At 38.2% G+C, this 19,672-nt stretch overlaps 2 protein-coding genes across 10 annotated transcripts in view; both read right to left on the minus strand.

Moving 5' to 3' along the window:
• The window catches only part of LOC103481241 (carnitine O-palmitoyltransferase 1, liver isoform), a 21,003-nt gene extending 5,847 nt beyond the window's left edge, over positions 1 to 15,156 (minus strand). The window contains exons 1-11 of one of the 3 annotated variants that reach the window (XM_008436599.2): positions 15,004 to 15,156; positions 9,608 to 9,772; positions 8,143 to 8,282; positions 7,046 to 7,214; positions 6,165 to 6,266; positions 4,190 to 4,327; positions 3,926 to 4,003; positions 3,124 to 3,231; positions 1,630 to 1,714; positions 649 to 844; positions 379 to 567 (exon numbers count right to left, since the gene is read on the minus strand). In XM_008436599.2, coding sequence (XP_008434821.1) covers positions 379 to 567; positions 649 to 844; positions 1,630 to 1,714; positions 3,124 to 3,231; positions 3,926 to 4,003; positions 4,190 to 4,327; positions 6,165 to 6,266; positions 7,046 to 7,214; positions 8,143 to 8,282; positions 9,608 to 9,748 — 1,346 coding nt within the window. In that variant the 5' untranslated portion in view covers positions 9,749 to 9,772; positions 15,004 to 15,156. Of the gene's footprint in view, positions 1 to 378; positions 568 to 648; positions 845 to 1,629; positions 1,715 to 2,026; positions 2,115 to 3,123; positions 3,232 to 3,925; positions 4,004 to 4,189; positions 4,328 to 6,164; positions 6,267 to 7,045; positions 7,215 to 8,142; positions 8,283 to 9,607; positions 9,773 to 15,003 lie in introns of those variants that run through there. The other 2 variants (XM_008436598.2, XM_017301702.1) reach the window with 2 other exon arrangements.
• Positions 15,157 to 16,163: 1,007 nt separating this feature from the next.
• The window catches only part of brsk1a (BR serine/threonine kinase 1a), a 16,446-nt gene continuing 12,937 nt past the window's right edge, over positions 16,164 to 19,672 (minus strand). For 3 of the 7 annotated variants that reach the window (XM_008436600.2, XM_008436607.2, XM_008436608.2), the window contains exons 18-19: positions 18,954 to 19,043; positions 16,164 to 18,540 (exon numbers count right to left, since the gene is read on the minus strand). In XM_008436600.2, the coding sequence (XP_008434822.1) occupies positions 18,329 to 18,540; positions 18,954 to 19,043 (302 nt within the window). In that variant the 3' untranslated portion in view covers positions 16,164 to 18,328. The remainder of the gene's footprint in view (positions 18,541 to 18,953; positions 19,044 to 19,672) is intronic. The other 4 variants (XM_008436601.2, XM_008436609.2, XM_017310917.1 and 1 more) reach the window with 3 other exon arrangements.

A 19,672-nucleotide genomic window follows, 5' to 3' on the forward strand; every position in this document is an offset into this window, starting at 1 on the left:
AATGCCTGACTGTCTTCACGAATGCCTGACTGTCTTCACGAATGTCTGACTGTCTTCACGAATGTCTGTCTTCATAATGTCTGACTGCTGTGACATTATGAAGACATCATTCAGTAAATGGTGACATTTTTAATGCAAAGTTTCCTTAAAGGTGTAAAATATTCTGGTGCAACCAAAGTCTGCTTCTGAGGAGTAAAGTTCACTGAATGGATGTCTTCCTATTTATTAACAGATTAATGCGTTTACTTGCTTCAAACGTTTTCCATTACAGGAAGATTTTAATATGTTTGTAGTAATTTTGCCCTACTTAAAAACAGAAAAGATTCATTTGCATTTGTGACAAGTTTGTGTCATTTTGTGATTCAAGCTGTCTTTTACCTGTCGTAACAGTTTCCGTGCAACAAGGACTTGGCGTAGCGGTCCAGACCTTCTGGCGAATTGTCGGCCATCATGCCTCGCTCGTCATCATCCAGCGCCACAAAGAAGGCCGCCCTCTCGATGCAGTCGAGAGAGCGTTTATTGACGCCGCTGCTGAAATACTCCCGCCTGGCTTTCGCCCAGGCGATTCTGGTTGGCATTCAAAGGAAAAAGTGAGATTCCACAAACGGTGTGGTCAGATTTAGAAAATCTTTGGCTTCTTGAACTCACCTTTCCCCGGCCGTAAGAGCTCCGAGTTTGGCCTCTCCTTTGGCCGGCAGCGTCGGGTCGTCGAGGATCCGCTGAATCTGGAACTCGATCTCCCGGGGCGACAGGATCCTGCCGGCCTGGTAGACCCGGAGGCGGAAGTATCGACCTTTGTGGTAAACCGCGATGTAGTCGCTGTCCTCCCAGTGCTGAACAGAATCTATGAGGAAGCAAAGAAGACGGACGCTGCAGCAGAGTTGGTGGATGTTTGTGTGTTTAGGATTTTGAAATATCTAAACTATTCTGGGTTTGAATTTTCCTGATTATGCAACATAACAACTGAGATTGTGCAACAAAAATAAAATCTTATATATTTACTTTTATATTGTAAACATTAAATTAACACTCAATGTGGATTTAGAGTAAAAACTATAAGGTAAATCATTTCAAATGTAGTTTTTAGTTTCAAATTCATAAACATAAGTACGTTTTTATTATTATTTATAAAATCATAATCACAGTTATAAAGGAAACACCTTATGGAGTCATTATGCTGTTAGTCGCCTACATTACTTCGTTCCTAAAGCTCACTATCGTAGTTGGAGGTAAAAATGTATAAAAAGCCTTAAAATAAAATGTATTTCTATCTGCAGAAGCATAATCCTGAGCTTTCAAACCTCTCTTAGGGATTTGTTGTCACCTTCCTGAAATAACGGCCTCAGTAATTTTTTATTAAAGGTGATTTTTGAAGAAAAAAACCACAAAAACAAAAAGAAAAATCACCACTTTTTTTTGCTAAAAGATGTAGACCAAAGAAAAAAATAACTTTTGCCCCAAAAAAAATTTAAAAAAAAAGTACCTTTATTTTAGGAAAGTGACAATATGAAATGTTTAGTATATTAGCATATTAGCACAATGGACAAGAACGAGTGAGAATGGCACAGATGGTAAAAACCATCCTGCATTTAAAGGAGAGAGCAGCTTATGTGAAAATATAAAAACTACCTGTTAGCGCTCCGGGGATTCGACAAGTGTCAAACATCCGCTCAAACTGATAGGAGCAGCAAGGAACTGCAGACCTCAACAACCACTGAGCAGAACGGAGAGAGGCGGCCAGAGCAAACCAAGACGGCAGCAGAGGAAAGAGAGGAAAGAGCGTTGGGATGGAGAGGAAGGAAGAAATGGAGTGATGAAGAGAAGAGAATAAGACATCAGTTAAAGACAGACCACCTTTCAGAAGCAGACAGGTGAGAAGTGACGGAGGAGACACCGCTTGAAGCACCGAACGCCATCCTCAGCAGAGCCTGAAACAACCCCCCAGCGTTTCTCTGATTCTTTTGTTTTACTCAGAACCAAAACTCGGCACTTCTGGGTCCCGACGCGTGTGTTTTAATCCGTTTACCCGTCTCCTCCCCGGGAATTCGTGTGGTGTTGTAAATCCTCTCACACTGAGCTGAGCACAGAGGAATGACGGTGCCGGGGACGCGACTCTGGGAAACGGAGGAGGACACGAAGGCGTGGAAACAACAGAGCGATGCAGGTTTAACATTTAAACCATGAGAGAAAGAGAAAGGAAAAGATGAAAGAAAAGATTCAAAGAGAAAGTAGAGAGATGAACATGGGATGAGACTGTGAGGGAAATGTCTCAAACATGAAATCTGTAATAAATCAAGATCCAGATCTGCTATAAATGATGAAAAACAACCAAGAGCTGAATGATGGGCAGACATTAAAGCAGGGGTGTCCAAAGTGTGGCCCGGGGGCCATTTGCAGCCCTCTGCACCACTTAGAGCGGCCCGTTGACTTGACCACAGTTCAGTTAAAAGCCTAAAAATTGGTTTTCTGGTTCAGGCAGTTGTTGCAAATCCACATATTATATCAGTTTGGGTGAAATTTTCACTGATGCCAGGCTGTAAAAAAAACAAACAATACGTTTAAAGTCTTAAAATGGAAAATGTAATGTGCAACACAAAGTATTCATCCAGTTTATCTGTAATAGGGACCAAAAACATCCAGTGGGTTTTACTAAATTGCAGGCTTGGAGATGCCCGTTTTGTCGCTAAAAAGACAAAAAAAAACAGAAAAAGATAAAACATTTAGGGTACAGTTTGCTGCTTTGTTTTGATTCTGTGATTGTTTTAAATCTGGCAAACCTGTAAGACCCTTTAGATCTACAGAGAACAGCAGAAATCGTCCTGCTTTGCTTACTGCATTAAAATATTACGTTTAGTTTGTTTATTTACCAAGCAAAAATAAAAAAATACAATAGTTTTTTTACATTGAATAATTTAAAATACTAAATATTTTGCCGTCGCTGCTGTAGTAGCAACTTGACATATTTGGCCCCCGTGTCAAAATGTTTGGACACCCCAGCAGTAAAGTGTGAGGACTTTATACATGTAATACACTTTAGCAGCAGAAAACATCCCAAAAGATCTGCTGCCACAGCAAAAGAACAAACCAACAAATAAAACATGAGTAAAGGAGGTCTAAACCTACAGGTTTAATCTCCTCTTTGTTGAGTTTCCTGCGGTACAGGAAGAAGGCGTGGATGGTGTTCCCGGCTCTGGCTGCCTGGATGGGAGTAGGAGTCACATACTGGAAGTCCTGAGGAGCGAAGGAGAAACCAGTGGCTTAACAAGCTCATTAGATTAAAATTACATAGATTTTTACATGTTAATTTAAAGGCATTTTTTAGTTCACAGATCAAACAAAATGACACCATAAAACTGTCAGAAAAATCATTCAGAAGTCTGGAGTCGGAACCTTTGTATTCGTCCGTTTCCTGTAAACCTCTAAATCTGACGCACAAGAGACGTCCTCAAACAGCGATAAGACAAAAAAATACAAATAAAAACTTCCCTCGGCTCACTGGGGCTTCAAAAAATATATGTATATAAATTTGATTGGATTTTTGAAATGCTAATTTGATCTTTCATTACGTGTCTGACAGGCATGTAATAAAAAAATAAATAAATATACATATATAACCTGCAAAGACTCAAAATGAATGTATCTGTAGATTATTTAAGGCCCAACACTGACCCCTGCAGGATCCCTCAGGTACTAGATGAGCAATTATAAATTGTAGGAATGTCTTAAATAATGTTGAACCAATGAAGTTCTAGTCCAGCATCATATTGTTAAGAATATTATAATTATTTCTGTCAAATCTGCTTTTAGATCAATAAAGATTCTAATCTCTTGCTTTCAGTGGTCGATGAAGTCGATTCACAGAAGCATTTTCTTCATAAAAACTGTAGTTTCTATAAAAGACATATCTATTTTTAAATGCAAATACCATTCCATAGTAGTTACTGTTGACCATGATGGGGCTCCGTCCTCGTAGATAGACGTATTCCTCCCACCAGTCACTAACCTGAAACGTGCAAAAACATTCATTCAGAGAGCTACACAGCAGACATCACAAATGTATTATTTATTTAGACAAGATAAATAATTCAAACCACAGAAATCCTGCAAATCTATTCATTATTAATAGAATTTCTTTTTTCCCTTTCACTTGAACATCCAAGTAGCCACGCTTTGATGGAGCGTCACTCACGTAGTTTGAGGCCCAGAGCGCTTTGAGTTTGAGGTACCACTGCAGGCGTTTACCCAGGCTGCTCTCGAACTCAGAGGCCAGCTTGTTTGTGCGCTCGTACTCTGCATCGTCCACCAGGGGGCGCACTGATTCAAGATACTGCAGAGAAGAAGACAGGCTGTATTATTTGATCTGATAAACAGGAATAAAAGCTTTTTAAGTCACTTTATAGACAGATCTGCCTTTTTATCAGCTTATGGGTTTCTGTCAAATACATTTAAATTAGAGTACTAGAGAATAATTAGGCTAATTTTATTCTGGAAGTCATAAATGGTACATAAACAAACAATTTCATGTTTCTATAGATATTTTAACACATAAAAATTGAAAGAGTTACACAAACACCGGCAGTGAACGGAGAATGAAGCCGGCATTCAAGCAACACATTTCATGAGTTACAGTTATAACAACTCAGAAATTAAAGGATTAAAGAAGCTTGATTTTGTTTTATTCTTTCAAAGCTTTTAGCAAACATGTCACGAAAAACTCCTGGATTTGGAAATCTGGGAAATCAGCTGGAAAATTCATGCAGGTTGTGAAGAGACAGAGAAAACTGCTGTTTCAGCTAGCAGAGCTAACAAGCTTGGTAAACATCCAGCATTGGTGAAAACTGTATTGAAAATGCCACCATCATATGTTGTTGACCCCTTTCACAGCAGAAAGGCTGCAGGTAATTACAGCTACTGAGCAATTCAGTTGCTAGATGTAGGAGAGATCAGAGCATTTAGTAAGAAACAGCAGAATGGCTGAGAGCAGCAGTTTGGAAAAACAGAACAAAAAAAATAAAACATATTTAATCTGCACTCAAGCCCGATGTGTCATTAAGAAGCTACACTTAACAGCAAAGCCAATTTAAAGCACATGATCTATTTTCATAAGCAAAGCTTGATAAACTGCATTATAGGCTGTGCACAACGCAGCATAAGAATGTTATTACACCAAGTTAGTAAAATGATGACAATCAGAGATAATGTGGAAGTTTATGAAGCTGCAGAGCACAACATTTAAAACTTTTCTATAAAAAAAGAAAATCTGTAATAGAAGAATTAGTAGAGAGCAAGTTAGCATTAGCCTTTCTAAAATGAAGACTAATTTTGGCAAGAAACTAGAGGTGTGCCGAGCGATCGGCCACCTATCATAATCGGCCGATTTCCGTGAAAAAGTGTATGATCGGTGATCGGCGATCATTGGCTCTTGTTGCCGATACCGATCRCCTGCATCTCATTTCGCAGCCTGTCTGTGCAGCTGGTCTCCTCTTTCCTTCACACTGGCAAACGCGCAGCAACAAATCCTAAGCGATGTGGAACTATAACGCACTGAGTGAATGGGGAAGTTTGCGTGTTGCGGCGGAAAATTGAAGCTTGAATTTTTTTGGCAATGTTGAGAGGTTTTATTGGGCCTTTTTTGCATTATTTAGCCTCTTCAGAGCCTTCATATGTTATCAGTCTGTTAAAGATAGTATTACCGATAGCAGGACAATTTGCACAATGCCTGTTTTGTTTAGTTTTGTTCTTGGAAAAAGTTATTAAAAACAAGTTTTTGTCTAAATTAAGGTGAATYCATGGTTCCTTTTTCCACATAATGTAACCGGTAGTGTTTATGATAAAAAAAAATTATGTGATCGGTATTGGCAGGAAAAAACCTGATCGGCACATCTCTACAAAAAACTATTAGTCTTATATTTTCAACACAATCCATAACATTATAAACATAAATACAGTCGACTATAAGTGGGAAAAGGTGGAGCTTACTATACATACAGTTAATAAATATCACTTTACGCAAGATAACCAAGAAAGTATTTTGGAGGGGAAAATTAAAATTAAGATAAATATTGGAACAGAAACTCGAATTTGGCTGTAAATGGGACAGAAAATGTGTTTTATTTGTCTTTTGTAATCASAGACATCATTTCCTCTGCATCATAATGTCTCACCCTCTTGACTGTGTCCTTCACGGCAGGAACAGGCAGGTTTGGCAGCGATCCCTGGTAGCTGTAGAGCAGCGGCTTCCTGCCAGAGAAGATCCGCACCAGAGCCTGGAACGAGACAAACAGACCCAAACTGGAGCAAATGGACCCAACTACAGGGTTTAACTTGACCCATTTATACAACAGTGTRTGGGAGKGTTGTAGATAGGAAAGGAGTAATATTCTGTCATATTTCTAAAGAAAACTCTAATTTTGAGATTAATCTAAGATTATTTTTTTATTTTTGAAAAAAAAAAACAAACAGGAAATTTCAGTTTGAAAAGTCAATAATTTGTTGAAATAGTCTAGAAAAWACAAGGACAATACTGATTTTGAAAAGTCATAAATGTACAAGAAATAAACTCCAAAATTTTGAGAATAATCTCAGAAATTTTCCAATAAAAACAAGGAAATTGCTGTTACAAGAGAATACAAAAATGTCCTTSTTTTTTCTAGACTATTTCTGAGATTAATCTCAATATGTCTGAGTTGGAAAAGTCAAACAATGCTTTGTAGATTAAAAAATGAATCTACAAAGTTTTCTACAAAAAACAACAAACAAACAAAAAAATCTGATTTTTTTTCCCCCTACAAATTTTCTACTTTTCAAAGTAGGACATTTTCTTGCTTTTTCCTATAAAATTCTTTGAATTTTTATTGATTTGATAACAAGAACAGGTAAATTTTTGATGAGTGGAAAGTGCGTAGACACCTGGACTACTGTCATACCCTCAAAATAATAGACATTTTAAATACATAGACACAGTCAGTCGAAAGTTATCAAAAGCTGCTGTAGAAAGTATCAGAACAGGTGAACTGGTTGGTTAGCAGGAGGAAGCAGAACTGACCACCCAGAYTTTGGTGGTGGTGGACATCTTGCCGTGCTGCTCGAACATCCAGCGGTGGTAGGAGAGCAGCTGCTTGAGGCAGAGCCGCATGGTGAAGATGAGCAGCAGCCACAGCATCGTGCTGAAGACCACCGCCGACACCACCGCTTGGCACTGCGTACTTATCTGGCTGMAAACCACAATGAAACACAGTGAGCACGCTTTCGCAGCAACATCCTGACAACATCCAGATCTATAAAAAGGGTTTTATGCAAATGTAGGAATTTAAATGTGGACGGAACATTTGTTCATCTACTTTTTCAACACGCAGCCGCTTTGTGTTTCTCCTGCCTGCATGTTTATGGAGAATCTGTRTGGTAAATATGAGAAATCCGACCTGTGGCTCAATTTAAAGGCAGTAAAGTGTAATAAACACTACTGTGCTGTAGTGTTTATTACACTTTACTGCCTTTAAATTGAGGTGTTTGTTAATCATTACATAAGAAATTGCTTGAAGCAAACTGAAAGAGGGGGAAAAAGGAGCCAAGTGAATATAAACCAGAGGCGTCCAAACTTTTTAGCATGGGAGCCAAAAATGTCAAGTTGAAAAAASTCCAGGGTTCACAATTTTAATAGCAAAAACTTGATTTTTAACTGCTAATTTAACAATAAACTAAACGCACAATATTTTAAATAAGCAAAATAGTTGGACTTCTGTAGATGGGATATGTAAATTAAAAGGTTTAAATCAAAAAACGGTCCTGTAGGTTAAACAAAACAACATATACTAAATTTTTCTGGATTGTTTTTGTTGTTTTAAGAACGAGAACAGTTGCTAACAGTTTCTTTATTTTCACAAGTTTATTAATAGGTGTGAACTGGACTTTAGTTAAATCCTCTGAATGTTTTCCATTTTCCATTTTAATATTTCTGGCGTCAGTGAAAACTTCACCACTACATCCTTTTGAAATCTGACCAAAGGCTGTAAATAACCCGCAGGACGCACTTTGGACAGCCCTGATCTAAACCGCTCTTTGAGTCAGGAAATAATCCAACAGATGTGCTTCTATTTCTATGTAATATTGATGAACGCCGAATGGGCTGATGGAGTCGGTTACCTGACAGGCAGGTGCTCCTGTATCTTGGCTATGAGTCCCATGGAYGGGTCGGAGCGCGTGTACATGGTGGCCAGGATGGCGATCACCACAAACAGCCAAGAAGAAGGACTGGCAGGATACACACCTGAGATCACTCTGTTCTGTTAAGGAGAAAGGAAAAACATTAAATGGTTTTTCTGTTCTGGATCTGAAAGCCAGTGTTGAATGTTTTTTTTTTTTAGCTCTACATCAACCGTACATCCAAAAAGATTTGATTTTTYCCTTCAAATGAGCAGATTAGTTAGAATTTACAGGCCTGTGATAATCAATAAAGTATATTTAAACAGTGTTAATGATTTCAGGAGAAAATAGTTACAGTATTGGTAGCCAGACGTTCTATAACTATAAATGTTGAATGTGAAAATTTCTCAGTGTTTCTGGAGGTTTTTTAATAGTTTAAACTCAAAACAGGAAAAGGTAGAGGACAACAGAAAACTATCAGGACTAAAAGAAAAGAACATTTCTGCTAAACAGGGCTGATGTGAATTGGTACTGAAGTGTCTTTAAAATATTAGTATAATTCTCAATTTCAGGGGTGTCCAAACTTTCTGGCCACAAATGTCAAGTTGCAATTACTGCAGGGAGCCACAAAACCTTTTGTGTTTTTAGTCGTAAATTGCAAAAACTATATTATTATTACTTAGTAAATAAAGAAACTAAACATACTATTTTAATGCAATAAGCAAAGCAGTCACATTTATGTTGTTCTTTAAAGGGTCTTGCAGGTTAAAAACAATAAAAAAAAACAACAAACAAACAAAACACCAAACCATATCCTACATTTTTATATTTATTTTTCTGGATTTGTTTTTGTCTTTTTAGCAACAAGCAGTCTATGGCTCACTCTCTTTTTACCCCAAATATTTTATTATAATTTTCTGTTATACAGACGTACAAAAAACACTTTAAAAATTCAAATAAAATAATAAAAAAACATGGTGCAATCCCTCCCCTCACCCTAAAAACCCCAGAGCTCACTCTGTCTGCACAAAAAAATGAAAAAGAAATTTACATTTACATTGTCACAGTGTTTGTTTATGGCTCACTCTTACTTTTTCCCCAAGTTTATTAAACAGGCATCCCCAAGCCTGCATTTCAGTAAAAGTCACTGGATGTTTTTGGTCCCTATTCCTAATAAACTGGATGTTACAGTTTCCATTCTAAGATTTCAAACATCTATTGTATTTTTTTGAAAACCCTGGTGAAAATTTCACCAACACCGATTTAAAATGTGGGACCACAAACGGCCCCCGGGCCACACTTTGGACACCGCTGCTCTTCCAACTGCTCTGTGATCTTACTTCTGTTTTAAATGAGATCAGAACTGGCTGAAGTTCAATARGACCTGCTTATTTTAAACCGTTTTGTCACATACCCCAAAAGGCASCAATAAAATAAAAGCTTTWGCAGTTCACCACTCCTCTACCTTGACTCGGATGATGCGCTTYTTCCATGAGCGAACCCCGGAGAGGTAGATCTCAGAGAGCGCCTGGTGGGACAGCCGCAKGTCGATGCCGTCTGGAGTGACGGTGAACTGGAAGGCCACAGCCTGGTGGGCCTCCGCCATGGTAACAGCGGCCGGACAGAGGACCTGATGGAGAGATCCACAACCACAGCAAACATTAGAGGGAAAAAAAGCATCTCAGACGAGACAAATACCAAAACTAGTGACCTCAGGCGCAAACAGCAGCCATGAAAAAATGCTTGACATTCTTCAGAGATCGTTAACTTCTGACATGAGTCTATTCTGTAAACAATCCTTTCTAAATATYTGACAGTAAAACCATGACAGATGATCAGAGGCTCATGAATCTGTTCAGATTTGATGTCACTGTCCAGATGAAAGACAAAGAGATTCTTTGAGATCAAAAAGAACATAATTTCAAAAGGGGACGACAGCTCAGTTATAGCAAGATTTAGTTTGAGATCATCAAAGTTTGATCTGAATTTCTGCTTAGACTCAACAAAATGAGCAGATAAGACGACTCTAATCAGCCGAATTCCTTGAAATGACTCATGAAATGGGCTGCACAGTGGCGCAGTTGGTAGAGCTGTTGCCTTGCAGCAAGAAGGTTCTGGGTTCGATTCCCGGTCCCGGTCTCTCTGCATGGAGTTTGCATGTTCTCCCTGTGCATGGTGGGTTTTCTCCGGGTACTCCGGTTTCCTCCCACAGTCCAAAAACATGACTGTCAGGTTAATTGGTCTGTCCAAATTGCCCTTAGGTGTGAATGTGTGTGTGCATGGTTGTGTGTCCTGTGTGTCTCTGTGTTGCCCTGCGACAGACTGGCAACCTGTCCAGGGTGACCCCGCCTCTCGCCCGAAACGTTAGCTGGAGAGGCACCAGCACCTCCTGACCCCACTAAGGGACAAGGGTGTAAAGAAAATGGATGGACTCATGACATGAATACCAGGACACCAAGCACAAGCTACAAGAACAGGGAAAGGAAAATAATGTAAATATTTGACATTCCTTAGCTTTGGTAATAATTAATTCTCATCAACAGTCATTGACTCACTGAATGTCCTCAAGGTGCATTTTTAAGCTTCTTTTAAATTGTACAAACATTTAAAACAAAGTCCTGCTGTTAATTTATCAATTTGAACAATAAACAAACCTTTGATAACGAGGATCAGTTGAAATGGATGTAACTGACTCAGAATAATTGAATTGAACTGACTTTTTATTGTAAAGTTTGCTGAGACGATGTGTTGTGAACTGTTTCTATATAGATGGAATGAATTGAAATGCAGAGAATGGGTTTTATTTAAGATCCTAGTATCTATAATCAAACATCTGATCCATGCTGCTGCTTTTCATTTATGTGTGAAGTTTCCACATGACTTAAAAAGGCAATGGTTGGACAGGATTTTATTTAGGGGCATCAGAGTTATGAATGGACGCCTGGTCTTATCATGATAACTGGACAATAAATATGTCCCAGAAATTTTGTGATAAACAATAATATTGTCATTTTGAGATACTTTTCAACTACTGTAATAATAGCATGTTAATGCTTTATTAACTTCAATTTATAAAGAATATTTAACACTGGAACTGGAAAATATGTAAAATATCCAARATAAATAAACAAAACAACCAAAAGAACAATAATTAAAATGGATTATTTAGTCTCTGGAACCAAAAATAATCATTCAGCTTTGACAGGGAAAACAGGCAAAAGTGGCAGGTAGTGCACAATAAATACTTTGTACTGATGTATAATTTTTGTAGCATTTTTAAAAATGTCGACTTTTTAAACGACTGTTGTCCACATGGAAATGATCAACCTCAGTTTAATTTGTCATGCACGCCTCATTTATGGGATTTATATATGCAACACATTGTGAAAACATCTATATTTTTATTCTCAYTTCTCAATACCCTTATTTTCATTGGTCTACGACATTCAAATCTTAATCAAATAGACTAACAGTTGTTGCTGTAAACTCACAAAATGTGAGAATATTTCTGCAAGACTATACGCAGTAGGAATGCGATATAAACGGTACACGGTAGAAAAGATAGAAATTTGTCCTGAGAGATCTGTAGTCTACCGGCTAACCGCGATAATGCTGACACAACCAGCTGAAACAGAGGAAGCAGGAAGCAGAGCGACTGCGAGCGCAAAGGAAGAGCTCATTAGAAACTCAGATGCAAAAAAACATAAATTATCTGGACCTAGTTGGCGTTTAACCTTCCGYGGTCTTAGCCCGATGCTCAAGAGGAATGCAGCAGATGTCACGGTCAGACAGCATGCAAGAAAAGCTACAAACATTACGTACAAATAACATCCACAAGGCCACGCAGTTGTATGCATTTAAACGCATACCGCCACCCTTCCTAATAACATATCGTGTTATGAATATTATGCCACATCCCTAATACGCAGCAGCTGGCGTTAAACTGGATCCTGGGTCTGTGTCCTGTTTAGGGACATTTAGATGACACAACAAACTCTAAATGTCTGTCATGCTTAAGCACATTTAGCCAAAGCTGAACAGAAAACCTCATATTTAAGTTGGGAACTACTGACTGGATGCTGATGTGATCAGGAGCGTTATGTTCAGGGCTATTCCTGCTTCTCTTCACAAAAAGAAATAGATTTTTTTTTTTATCCCTTTATAAATAGGTTATGGATAATGGCCTGAGGTTGAAGCACCATTAACAACATGAAAAAAACAGATGCTCAGGCGTTTCGCACCAACGTGTTTCATGTTGTAGTAACATGGCCGACTTCAAACAGCAGATTTCAGSGCTGGTTACCTCGTCGAGCTTCCCCTCAGCGCTCACAGAGACGCTGCGTTAGCRGACAGAAACACAGAGATGCTGATACAGTCTGAGAGAGACGCCGCTGCTTTGATGAAGCTGCAGATGTGGCTTCGTTAATACGGCGAGAAGGAAACAAGAAGTCAAACAAATATTTGACAGTGAATAATTTAAGATAAAGAAGAAAGAGACTGAAGGTGGTTTTATTGAATTTTCAAACTCAAAAATTGAGAAAGGATGCAAAGCTTTTAARTTCAGAAACTGACCAATATTTTAAAAAAACAACACAGGCTCCAGGTTGGTATGCCGTTAAACAATCTCAGAGTAGAAGTGGGTAAGAGTTTGTGCATAGGGCAGCTGGTTAAAATATTAAAACATTGGGACCCATTTTGTCCTAATAAAGCCTGAAACTCTGATGTGCATTTGTGGATTTTATGTGAGACAAAGTAGTGAATAATGTTGTTGTAGAAGGAAAACAATACATGATTTTATGTTTTTTTTCTTTTAATTAAAAATCTAAAAGAAACGTGGCATGCATCTGTTTCCAGCCAACCTGTGTCCTGACATAATCTATTTAGTTTGAAATGTATTAATTTACTTGGCAGGGACATTGMACATTAATCAGCATTTCTGCAAATGCACCAGAATTAGCCAAAAGAATATTTTTCATCTGTTGTCCTTGAACAATGAGTAATTTGTCTTGTTGAAAACAGAGGTYATACAAAACAAGGTTAAAATGACAACTGCACACATTTTGTCAACAAATACAATAACAAAATGAAAGGGAAGGTGACTTTATAGAACCTTTAGAAACTCATTTAAATATGTAAGTAAATTCAAACACATAAATAAAACACAACAAAGACATGTACCTGAAATGCAAAAAATGTGCAAAACACATACAATTTTCATTCTGCCTCACAAATAAGCCCCACTATGTGTTGGTCTGTCACATGAAATCCCAATAAAGCAAATTAAAGTTTGTGGTTCCATTGCGGCAAAATGTAAAACGGCCCCAAGGGTTTGGATAACCCGCTCCATAAGGAGCGGCAGGTTCCGGATAAAAGGTGTGAATAATACAAGATTTAAAAAATTGGACAACTGAAAAATTACAAGAACCCAACCTCAGATGGGAGGCACCTTTAGCAGAACTGAGGGCAAGGCTTGTATAAACTGGGACAAAGGTAAATGCCTCCGAGGCATTTAGATCACTAAGKTGTCTGCATGGAAAAATACACAAGAGATGCATTCCAGGTCAAACAAACAACAGTAAAAATCTAAATTCACACGCARCAAGACGACTTTACAGTAGCCAAGTAGCACTAAGCTTAAAAAAATTACAATTTTGAATAAACAAAAAAATGTCAGGATGAATTAAGCTAAATGATGCCAAATACAAGCTAAAATTGAAGTCTTGAATTTCATGTAGAGATGCGGAAAGCAATTGAAATTGTAATTGGCTAATTGTCYTTTGGTTGGCTCAAATACTAAAAAAAATTACATTCTTTTTCTTCTTTGTTAAATGCAGCAAATAAAAATAAAAATCTCACTATTTAGGTTAGAAATGTACCGGTTAACAACATATTTTTTTGATAAGTAAAACTGATGTGATGCATCATAAATGGAGACAGCTTTTCTGTTGAGTTTAGAACTACTAAAGCTACCAAACAACCTCTAATCCATGTTTTTCTCTTGTGTACTACAACCTAACCTGTCAAAGTCAGAACAGGCAGGTCAGACTTCAAAGTAAACCGGAAAGCAGCATCTGTAGGTGTGGGTCTGGTTTTATGGCCTCCGGGTGGATTCAACAAAACCTCTTAACTAAACTTTCCTTTCAGAGACGAAGACGGAAAAAACAACAAACAACCACAAACATCTACTGACCTGAGTGTTAATTACACATATTTATGGCATGACTCTTCCCATTACTGTGTCAATAAGCAAAAAAACACGTCCTTATATTATTGCTAACAACATATGGGTTACTTAAAACACTTACAGTAACATTCAGAGCCCTCATAATTTTATTAMTCGCTTTATGTGGAAATATAGGTGTTCCCCATTCATGAAGGAATAATTATATGAGTGTAAGCTCTTTCAATGGCAATCAAACGATATAAGTCAAGTGTAATGTGCTCTGGCCTTTCTGGAGCAAGTGTCGCTCGGATCAGTGAATTTTCAACTGACAGCAGCTGATGTTTCAACTCTATTGGTCAAGATGGGCCAGGTATTGCTTTAACAGGTAATTCAGGCTAACCGACAATGAAACCAACCGCATTCCTTAAGTCATCCCAAAGTAAAGTGGATTTTAATGTAGAAGAGCAGCAGAAACGCTTTGTCTGGCTACTGAGGTAATAAATTCATAMTGGTGTTTTATACSTTTACCAATGTAGGGCGGTTAAACCGAGCTGTGGCTAAAAGTGACAGCCGAATCAACGCTAGCTGATGCTAGTGTTGCCTAGCCGGAGCGCCCAGCCCCAAAACGGCTACTGATAAGGTTTGCTAATGCTCTGCCAAAGATGCGGCCTCTCTCCCGCGACGCGTCTTTCACTCACCTGTTTTTATTAAAGGAGGCGAAATGTCCAGGATTCAGTGAAGCGAGAACAGACTATTAACTTCTGACGTCGTCCCCGGTAAGAGTCCCGTCGCTTTCAGCCTTCCTCCTCCGCGACTGCGCTCCACAACAGATGCTCGCGCGGATGAGTGGATGCTGCCTTCAAAGAGTGTCGGAAATTTGGTAATTAAGATTTGAAGGTCGCTCCTKAACCGAAGCGCACGATTTCAGTTTTGGATAAAAGTTTGAATATAGTACATTTTGGATATAATAATATAAAAAACACTGGCTTTATTTGTCTATTTTTTTTATCACATAAATAGTATTCATTTCATACCCCAATAGATTTACTGATTTCGTAATACACAAATCTATCTCAAGAAAAAAAAGTATATATTGTTTAAAAGTTCTCCAATAACATTTTTGGTTAACTTTCAACCTTTTTATAGCCATTCTCTGTGGAAAAAGAAGCGACTTCAAGTACCATAGATAAATTAACATGATGAAATTGAAAGCACCATCATAACAAAACAATAGCATGCATTATTATATAGATATTCCTTTTAGTTTTGACTGGAATGATGCTGGCAGGCTGTACTGGAGATATATGTAAGTCGAGTCTGTCTCCCTGGTGCAGCAGTTCTGCAGGAAACAGCGGAGAATCATCTTAATGAAACACATCAACCAGACTACATAGTTCCTATAGCTTGCCTTCATTATGATCACTGTAGATGTTGGTCCTCCTTTGTCCTGATTCTCTTAACGAACCATTTTTATTGTGGTTTATATTTCCTTAAATAAGGTATTCTCAAATCAGAACACAAGTAAACACTTTTAAATGTAGAATTTGATTTAAAAAACACAACTAAAAAGGGGGAAAAACAAGGAATAAATATAAACTCACCTTGTGTGATGTCATCACGGGCATGTGCTTATGAAAGATTGGTTTCATGAGGGTAGATTATTCTTGATTTAAATAACTACCTAAAACTGACAAGGGCATCTTATTTTCTAGATGACAAACTACCTAAAGAGAATTTAATCATACAAAAAGAAAAGGATATGTGGTAGCTTTAAGTGTTACAGCATATTATTAAAACACTTGGATACAGAAAGTGAAAGGTAAACAACTTTGTAACTAAGAAAGTAAATAGACACACATATAAATTTAGGGTTTATTATTGTCACCATAACAATAATGTGAATCTCTCTTTATTTTGACCATCAATTCAATCATAATTGTTCTTTTATCACAGGCAATAGTTATAATAGTGCACTTTTTATATTTAAATTATGATACAGACACTTCATTTTTTTTAAACACCTTATTCTACTGACCCTTATGAATGGAGAATAGTTTACAATCTTAGCCAGGGCTGGGTCAATGAGAGTGAAGGTGGTTTGAGAAATGAAACCGAAAATGAAGGCGAGCGATCGTAGAAGTGTGTACTAACAGTGAGGCCAACAACTCTGTACATTTTGTCTGGTATACGACGGGGTGGCGGRGAGTGAAGAGAAGCAAATGAGTGAAGCGAACGCTAAAAATGTGTAAAAGAGAAATAAACAGCGCATTGCGGGGTTTGGCTTCAGTAGTTAATTTGATATGGTTAGGTTGGGCGAAGTCGCCATGCGGAATCAGCCCAACGTACATCTGCTGTGAAGCTTTAACCACTCTCTCACTCAGTCATCAGTCACCAGTTCACACACAGATTCCAGATACCAGAGATAAGCGTGAGAAGCTTGAGATTCAGACGAAAAGAAAACGAGTCAACACATCTATCAGAGCAGGAAAGGAAAATCAGAGTGATTATGAGTGAATTAGATTGTTATTAAAATGGTTCTCATGACATGGAATACACTTTGTAAACCAACATATGGCAAAACCGAACTCTAAATTAAAAATATCACTTAATAAATAACCAAATAAATAAATAAATAATCAAATAAATTAATGAAAAACTGAAACTCCTGCACTTTGTTGCATATTGTGCTGAATGGAAGACTGGTGAAGAACACTGACTGGTCTGGCGTAGTACTGGGGTAACATGTGGATGTCCGAGTTGCTACGTCGTGCTTGTCCAATGGCGTGACACTTGGAGATCCAACGCTTGGCTCGTTGGTGAACACTCAGATGAGGAGCGCCGGGTTGTTGGGAGATGCTTGCTTCCTGTTTTTTTTTTTTAAAGTCCTGTGCAAACCTTGTGAGTCCAGCGTCATGAAAATGTCCACTCATGAGTTTCCTGTTTTGTGTTTTTTTGTTGTTGTTGTTGTTGTTTTTTTTCTTTACAAGTCAGTATGTGAATACAATGGCAAGAGGAGACAAGCTTCAGATGAGAGGTGCTTTCTGGTTGATCCAAAGGTCAGGAATGCTCTTCTGATTCAATCTGGGCACAAACACCTCCAACAAGGGTCAGAGATCTACTCACATATTAACAATGCCCTCCACACGACCCCTATAGCAATGTTCATATATCTGTTCAAACCAAAGCAACGAAAGCAACGAGGGTCCAATGCAGAATCATAGATGCATTGTTTCATACCGTCTCTGAGTAAAAAGGAAATACAAAACAACTCAACGTATGCCAACAACGTTCAGACTGTTTCTGCTGCCGTCTTCACCAATACCACTGTGCTACTGACATCCTCAAATAAAAGGAAATACATTAACACAAATAAAAACCAAAATAAAAAAATAAGTTTTTTCACATTCACTTACTTAGCTTACTTGTTGGCTTTCTTTAGATCAACAAAAGCCGCTGCTGGAACTCAAGGATGCAGTTTCTTAAGAGAAAAGCGGAACCTCCTGGTGGCAGGTTGCTAAAATTTAAAGTTTTTATGCTGCAGTACATTTACATTTCTCTCCAGATGGACTATTATCTGCGTGTTGCTTGGCAGGGACATGAGCGCCACCTTTAATTTAAGGAGTAAATTTTGGACGTGAACCAATGGTATGACAGAGTATTTTATCCGGTCGTGGCATGCACATCAGCACTTCAAAAAATTTCTGTTTGATTTGGGAAGCTACATTTTTAATGGATGGATACCAAACTGCTCATTCTCACACTCCTTTTTTTAAATTAAAGGGTGGTTCCTTAAAATTTCTTCCTCTTTTAAAGGTAGGACTAATGGTGATCCAGAACATCAAGATTATGTTGGCAAAACAATGCAAGATGGGAGGGGAAAACGGCTCAATCCTTGATACGGTTAAGCACTTTCAGTAACGAAGTCAAGGAAGAATCGGGGTGGCTCGTAGCTCGCAGGGAAACTTGAAGGTGGAGTTATTACTGTCTGGTTTCTGGTGCAGCTCAGCGTGTTCTCGCTCTATCCTACGGTTGGGACTGGGTTCCGTTAGAGGACAGGAGGCGGGTTCTCTCCTTGGCCGAGCCTCTGCGCTGCAGGACTCCTCCACTGCCTCCGATGCCTCCGCCGTCTGCTCGGTCGCCCCACTCGCACCTGTCGCCCCCACCCTCAGAGCGCCTCGAGTTTTGGCGGGTGGGGGTCCCGTGGGGACGACTGCTCTTCTCATCTGGGAAGGGATCAACAGAGCAGAACAGGAAAGTCACTCCCAGGGTATAGATGGTGCCTTATTATCAATCCAATTAGATTAATCTCAGAAATTTTCTAGAAAAAAAAACGTGGAAATCTTCAGACTTTCGAAAGTTTAAAATTTTCAACTTTTTGAGTTTGGAAATTTGCAGAAATTTTCTTGAAAAAGCATGCAAATATTTTAGCTCAAATAGTCGCTAATTTTTTTCATTTGAAACTCCAAAATTTTAAACTTTTCAACCTCAAAACTTTCCATGTTTTTCTAGAAGATTTCTGAGATTAATTTCAAAATTTCCAAGGTTGAAAAGTCAAAATTTGTAAGAAAAGGGTCAGATTTTGAGCTCAAATTAAAATAAATGAATTACTGCTTCGCTGAAGTTAAAACTCATAGATAGGCAGTCTTACCACATAGGGCTTGCACCAGTGGCTGATCATGAGAGCTGAGAAGCTGGGCTTGAATCGTTTCCACCACTCGTCTGAACCTGCGACTCGGCCCTGTGGATCCAAAACCTTGTTGTTGAAATGTACTGCACAAATAAACTCGACTGACTGAAATCTCCAGCCACTTTTTACCTAAAAGACAAACTTAGTCACATCTAATGAGTCAAAAGGACTAAATCCAGTTAAGGGTTTTCAAAGAGAGTTCTCATTTTTGTTGCTGGGAATAAACTAATAATGATATCTTGACGAACAAGTTAGGAAACTGTAAATCTCTGAGAACCATTTTCAAACCTTTCATTTAAAATTATTATATGTTAATTTGTTGCTGAGCAAATCAAACGTGGGCATTGAGTGTTTTCAACTTGGTGATCTGAAAGCACCTCTGGAAAAAATTAAGAGACCCCTGCAAAATGATCCGTTTCCCTGATTTTACTCTTTCTAGGTACATGTTTGAGTAAAATGAACATTGTTCTTTCATTCTATGAACTACTGACAACATGTCTCCGAAATTCCTAGCAAAAATTTGTATTTACAGAATTTGAAGAAAATGAGAAATTTTGCTTTCAGATCTCAAATAATGCAAAGGAAATAAGTTCATATTCATTAAAAAACAACAATACTACTAACTCAGGTGGAATAACTAGGAGGGATTCAATGGGGTATATATATATACCCCATTGAAT

This window comes from Poecilia reticulata, linkage group LG19 (genome assembly GCF_000633615.1).
Source record: "Poecilia reticulata strain Guanapo linkage group LG19, Guppy_female_1.0+MT, whole genome shotgun sequence".
Classification (NCBI taxonomy): Eukaryota; Metazoa; Chordata; class Actinopteri; order Cyprinodontiformes; family Poeciliidae; genus Poecilia; species Poecilia reticulata.